The sequence below is a fragment of the Helianthus annuus genome, chromosome 14, assembly GCF_002127325.2.
Source record: "Helianthus annuus cultivar XRQ/B chromosome 14, HanXRQr2.0-SUNRISE, whole genome shotgun sequence".
In the NCBI taxonomy this organism is placed as follows: Eukaryota; Viridiplantae; Streptophyta; class Magnoliopsida; order Asterales; family Asteraceae; genus Helianthus; species Helianthus annuus.
Window position 1 is genome coordinate 142195603 of NC_035446.2, and position 6354 is coordinate 142201956.

Consider the following 6354-nt stretch of genomic DNA (forward strand, 5'->3'; position numbering starts at 1 on the left):
CACACCCTCCAGCCTTATCACCATTATTATTATTATTATTATTATTATTATTATTATTATTATTATTGTTTGGCCTTTTCCTACCACTATTATTATCAGTATAATAATAATAATAATAATAATAATAATAATAATAATAATAATAATAATAATAATAATAATTATGAATTTATCATGTATGTTCAATTAAAACTATCAAGAGTAGATTAAAAATAATACGTATTTACAAATAATAAATTATATCGTTTTCATTAATCAACCCGTGTAACACACGGGGCCATAACCTAGTATTATTTATATACTAAAAGAAAATTGATAATATTAAATTACTTTACTATTCATGAACACTTGAAAATAATTTGTATAATGTATAATTTGTATAATAATAATAATATTATATTATATTATATTATATTATATTATATTATTATTTTATAAATAAGTTGTGAATGGAGGGAATAGTAATCATTTTCAAGCACTCCATCCAAGACTAAGTTGGTGCGAATAGACACAAGTCGCCCATGCTCTGTTTATCCTTTTGTTTGTAGCAGAGCAGTTTGTCTGATCTATCTTCTTCTTCTTCTTCGTGATAATCCTTATGCACCATCAGCAGCGTCTCCACTAGACCTTTACAATCGTCTATCACCTTTTCTTCCATATATCATCATACTAGCTCCTCCTGATCCTTGATTTTCGCACAAAAATGGCTGCTCGGAGAATGATTTCTTCTTCTTACGCTCCAACTCTCTTGCGATCGCTCGGTAAACTCTAGATTTTGTTCATCAGTCCATACTCTTACTAGTTACTTTCTGTTTTCAGTTGATCCGATCCTACGATTGTTTCAGTTTTCTCTGGTTTCTATTTATTAACAGTCATTTTATGCTGTTGAGATCGATGATCTCGTTAGGTTTTGAAATGATATATTATGCATTCAGATTAAGAATATTGTAAAGTGAACGCTGTTTTTATTATTTTATATATTAATCTTGTTTATGCAGTTTAATTTTGATTTATTGATATGTTTTGTGATTAATTAAGTAGTGAAAAGATTACGCCTAATTGAATTAGAGCCCGGTAAAATGAATAAAGTTTGATTTCTTTATGCAACTTACTAATTACGCCTAACTATAACTTCCAGTTTTGAACTGTGAGCACGTGGTTTAACTTACGTCTCCTTCTTGATCTGATATTTGAAGTAATTAGAAAGCTGGATATGAAGGAGAGAGTGGTTTATGGAATTGATATGTACTAACTAATTAATGTTATCTGTGTGTTAAAAGTTAAAACTATTTTTTGTTCCTAATATTCTAATAATAGGTGTAACGATTGTAATTTGTGGCTGAATTATGATTATTTGAAATTAAAACTGACTTTGACAATCAACTGCATAATTCAGGCACCTATTATTCTGGCAGAGGAACTGGTATCAGTAAGTTTAGTACAGCTGCTGCTGCTGCTGCGGCTTTAGAGGAACCGATAACTCCACCCGTCAAGGTTGAACTCACCAAACTCCTTATTAACGGACAGTTTGTGGATGCAGCATCAGGTAACTCAACTAGTGTCAACATATGTTGTTAACAAATGATATTGACTATCTTTGATTCAGGTAAGACTTTTCCAACACTCGATCCAAGAACAGGGCAACTGATTGCCAATGTCGCTGAAGGGGATATTGAAGATGTTAACCGTGCAGTGTCTGCCGCACGCAAAGCATTCGATGAGGGCCCATGGCCTAGAATGACTGCTTATGTAAGCTTATTCTTTGGCTGTTATGTTTCCAATAAATGTGTTTTTTTTTTTTTTTTTTTTTTTGCAGTATTTTATTCTTTTTTATATGTCAACAGCAAAGATCTAAAATACTGCTGCGATTTGCTGATTTGGTTGAGAAGCATACTGATGAAATAGCAGCTCTTGAAGCTTGGGACAATGGGAAACCGTATGAACAGGCTGCATCAGTTGAAATACCACTGTTTGTTCGTCTTTTTCGTTATTATGCTGGTAAGTAGTGGTGGATGTAAAAATATTGGTACCATATAAAGTTTTTCTCTTAAAAAGTTAAAAATGTTGGTTCTGTTGTTACTACTTCATAGGCTGGGCTGATAAAATTCACGGGCTCACGCTTCAGGCTGATGGGCCTCATCATGTTCAGACCCTCCATGAACCGATCGGTGTTGCGGGCCAAATCATTCCATGGAACTTCCCTCTTCTAATGTATTCTTGGAAGGTTGGGCCTGCTTTAGCATGTGGCAATACGGTGGTACTTAAAACCGCTGAACAGACGCCATTGTCTGCCCTCTATGTGTCAAAGCTTTTCCATGAGGTAATAATATTCATATAATTTTATTAGTCAACATCAAGATTTGGGTCCGGTAAGGCCCATTTAGTAATGTTTATCCTCATCTTGATTAACAGGCAGGACTTCCTCCTGGTGTGTTGAATATTGTGTCCGGTTTTGGCCCAAGTGCTGGTGCTGCTCTTGCTAGCCATATGGATGTCGATAAGGTTGGTTCAAGGATTATTGAATAATATTTATGATATACATAAACGTTAAACTTTTTGAATAAACTTTGTGTAGCTTGCTTTCACTGGATCCACTAACACGGGTCAAATCGTTCTTGGCCTGGCTGCGAGAAGCAATTTAAAACCAGTGACGTTAGAACTTGGTGGGAAATCACCTTTCATCGTGTGTGAGGATGCCAATGTTGATGAAGCTGTTGATCTGGCACATGATGCTCTGTTCTTCAATCAGGTTTACTTAATGGCGTCTTGAGTTTGTATAGTATCTTAGAAGTAAACCGTAAAAATCATGATTTGGTTTTATTTGCAGGGTCAATGTTGTTGTGCCGGATCACGTACATTTGTACATGAACGTGTCTACGATGAGTTTGTAGAGAAAGCAAAGGCCCGCGCTTTAAAACGTGTGGTTGGCGATCCCTTTAGAAAGGGTGTTGAACAAGGTCCTCAGGTATTGCATGTTAATAATTAATTAATTACCCAATAACAAAAAAAGATATACAAATTTAATATTTTTTGTGATTGTTGTTTACACTGTAGGTTGATTCTGAACAATTTGATAAGATCTTGAAGTATATAAGATCTGGGGTTGACGGTGGTGCTACTCTAGAAACCGGAGGCCAAAGATTTGGCTCTAATGGATATTATATCCAACCAACTGTTTTCTCAAATGTTCAGGTAACGCTTTCAAGTTTCAACCACAGACGTTTTTATTTCATTTTAATCAAATATAGATAATATGCTTCTCCTTATTCCAAGCAGGATGACATGCTAATAGCAACAGACGAAATCTTTGGACCAGTACAGACAATTCTGAAATTCAAGTGAGCTATACATGAAGCATCCCTGATAATTATCTTTTATTTTCGTTGGCATTTATTAATTGGTTTATTGTAAAATAGGGATATCAATGAGGTGATTCGAAGGGCAAATGCAACTCATTTTGGACTAGCTGCTGGTGTTTTTACACAAAATCTTGATACTGCTAATACATTAACCCGAGCATTGAAAGCAGGAACCGTGTGGATCAACTGTTTTGATGTATTTGATGCTGCGATTCCGTTTGGTGGTTACAAGATGAGTGGGCATGGTAGAGAAAAGGGAATTTACAGTCTCAATAACTACCTGCAAGTTAAAGCGGTTGTTACTCATCTCAAGAATCCAGCTTGGCTTTAGTTCTCAGTTTTTATCTTCATATCATGTGTTGTCTTATCTTTATAAACATCAAGGAGATTTTAATAATTATGTTATCTAATGTGCCAGACAATGAAATAAGCATCTCTCTTTCTTCAAGAATATTTGTTTTACTCTCGCACCACACACAAGACTTTAATTTCATAATCTTCCAAACCCTTGGATATGGATTTAATTTGTTGCTTGAATCTTCGCTTTAGACGTAGAGCTTGTTGCATGCCAAACTCGAGCTCAAGCTCTTTTGAATTAAAAGAGTTGAAGCTTGGGCTCGGCTTGTTTGCACCCCTACTATCAGGGTATGTCAATCACCCTGTCAGGATATGTAGATCACCCATTCTGATCAGTTAAGAGCTAAGGCTGCAACTATTCTGGTTTTTGATAATGAATGTGTATGTATTTGGAGAATGTGAGAGGTTTAAAGGGTCGTAGATAGCATACTTGTCATTTGAGACTTTATTTAGTCATCATCAAAGGGTTGTTCCGAGTGATTATAAGATGACACACCAAGCAGTATTGTCATTTGTGCTTTGCAGGTCATATGGGCATGATTACCTACCAAACCATCAAAGTGCACAATCAAAACGGCACACTATAGTCTTCATACATGGTTACGAGCATGTCACTTGCACTTAAGGGTGCTTAGCTCCTTTTAATCCTTTATTTTGAGGGTGCTTAGCTCTGTTTTTTGGCTCACAACTCCCATTATATATGGCGTATTATGCAATGGTTCAGTTCAAATGATGCGTCACCCTGATGTTCTCAAGGGTCATCAATGGCTCAAATGGAATGGCAGTTACCAACGAACGTTTGTGATGGTCTTGTTCGCATCCATTTGAAACGCCATGACTATCCACGAACCTGATCGGTGCATTTTATATTAATCTTATATCCTACTAATTATTCGATAAATGCACCAATATGTTTACAATATATATTACTTTGATTTCTATTTGTTAGATTATGGAGAAAATGTGCTAAAGCGTTGTTACTAAACTATACTTGAAAGAGTTGAAGAGTGAATTTTCAAATATCTTTACATATATTATTATTATTATTATTATTATTATTATTATTATTATTATTATTATTATTATTATTATTATTATTATTATTATTAACTTAAAGTTGATAGTTAATAATATTGTTTGCTAAATTTTAAATGAAACAATTAAAATTTTATGGAGAGAAAGAACAAATTTTAAAGATAGATGGTTAACATATGGTGAATACTTATGCCAATTCGGTACCGACTTTTGGTGTTCCTGATACTGGTTGACTACCGTTCCTTCATATACCGGTACCGTAAGAGGTATTTTCGGTATCAGTACCGATTCTGTATCGGTTGGCACCGAGCTTATCCCTACCCCTGAAACTAAAAAAATAAAAAATTAAAAGTTGAAGAAAATCAACGAAAAAAAGTTGTACGATACCGTTGTTGTTCTTACGGTACCCGTGATCAGGGATGAGCAAATGGTACCGGATAGCAGCACTGAATTTCACGAACCAAAAGATTTCCAATATCAATTCGGCACCAACTTTGGGTGTTTTATGTATTAGTGTCGGTTTTTACCTTCATGTACCAATACCGAACAAAACCATGCCGGTATTTTCGATACCAGTACTGGCTCGATACCAGTTGACACCAAGCTTATCCCAACTCGTGATTTTAAAAAAATGATTAAAGTTAAAAAGTAAAGAAAATAACTATTATTATATTATTAAGATAATAAAAGTATTAAAAAAAACTATATATCTTCATATACTAATAAATGAAAATCTTTTTTGGACACATGTCACTTACTGGTGTTTTCTCACCTTATTTTCATAACAAAACAGGGGGGGGGGGACAAAACGTCGAATCCAGACCAACCAACGGACGTACCTGAGATCGTGCAAAGCTGACTTTAGGTATATACCCCGTGCTATATCACGATCAATCAAAGAAAATAACATCCCAAGAACACTCGCTGTAACTTTTGATGTGTACCCTAAGAACACATAGGTCAAAGTGGCTAAAGTTCCGTCGAAAATCCAGATACCGGCGAGCTCATTTTTTGGTGACTTAGGCGTCGCCGACCTGAAAGAGGTGGGATTGGGGGCGGTGATGCACGAGTGGTGATGATAGTTTGATTATGTCCGACAAACTTGTTTTTTCTGGTGACGTATGTAGCGTCACCTGAGAGAAGGTGGGGTTGGAGGTGGTTCTAGATGGAGAAGATATGTTGAGGTTGAATATGCATTTGATATGGTGGGTGCTTAATTGAAGATGATGAAAACAGGATTGATGCGGATGCGGGAGTTTTTTTTATTTAAGGATTTATAAGAGGGTTGGTGAATTGACACAAATGCCCCTCGGGGCATATGACTGCTTTTTAACCAAGTAAATGGATAGGGTTAGTGATGGGGGGCAAAAGTATTAGAAAAAAATGTTAGGGGCTCAGATGTTAAAAGATTTCTTTTTAGGCTGGCTGATAGGGTTAAAGTGAAACAATCACAGGGGCCAAAATCATAATTTACTCTATAAACATTGAAATGGTATAATATTTGAAACGAAAATATTGAAATGGTATAATGTTGAGAACGATATAATGTTGAAACGATAATATTGAAATAGTATAATGTTTATAACAAAACGTCGAATCCCGT

General features: G+C 35.3%; 1 protein-coding gene across 1 annotated transcript; it reads left to right on the top strand.

Annotated features, from left to right (window-relative positions):
- The first annotated feature begins 478 nt into the window (after nucleotides 1-478).
- LOC110904044 (aldehyde dehydrogenase family 2 member B7, mitochondrial) lies at nucleotides 479-3812 on the top strand. The gene is made up of 11 exons (XM_022149854.2): nucleotides 479-761; nucleotides 1397-1546; nucleotides 1607-1749; nucleotides 1845-1998; nucleotides 2091-2320; nucleotides 2413-2502; nucleotides 2576-2749; nucleotides 2828-2965; nucleotides 3055-3192; nucleotides 3277-3338; nucleotides 3417-3812. The coding sequence occupies exons 1-11, from the start codon at nucleotides 704-706 to the stop codon at nucleotides 3688-3690; spliced, it is 1611 nt and encodes a 536-aa protein (XP_022005546.1). The 5' UTR covers nucleotides 479-703; the 3' UTR covers nucleotides 3691-3812.
- Nucleotides 3813-6354: the final 2542 nt, after the last annotated feature.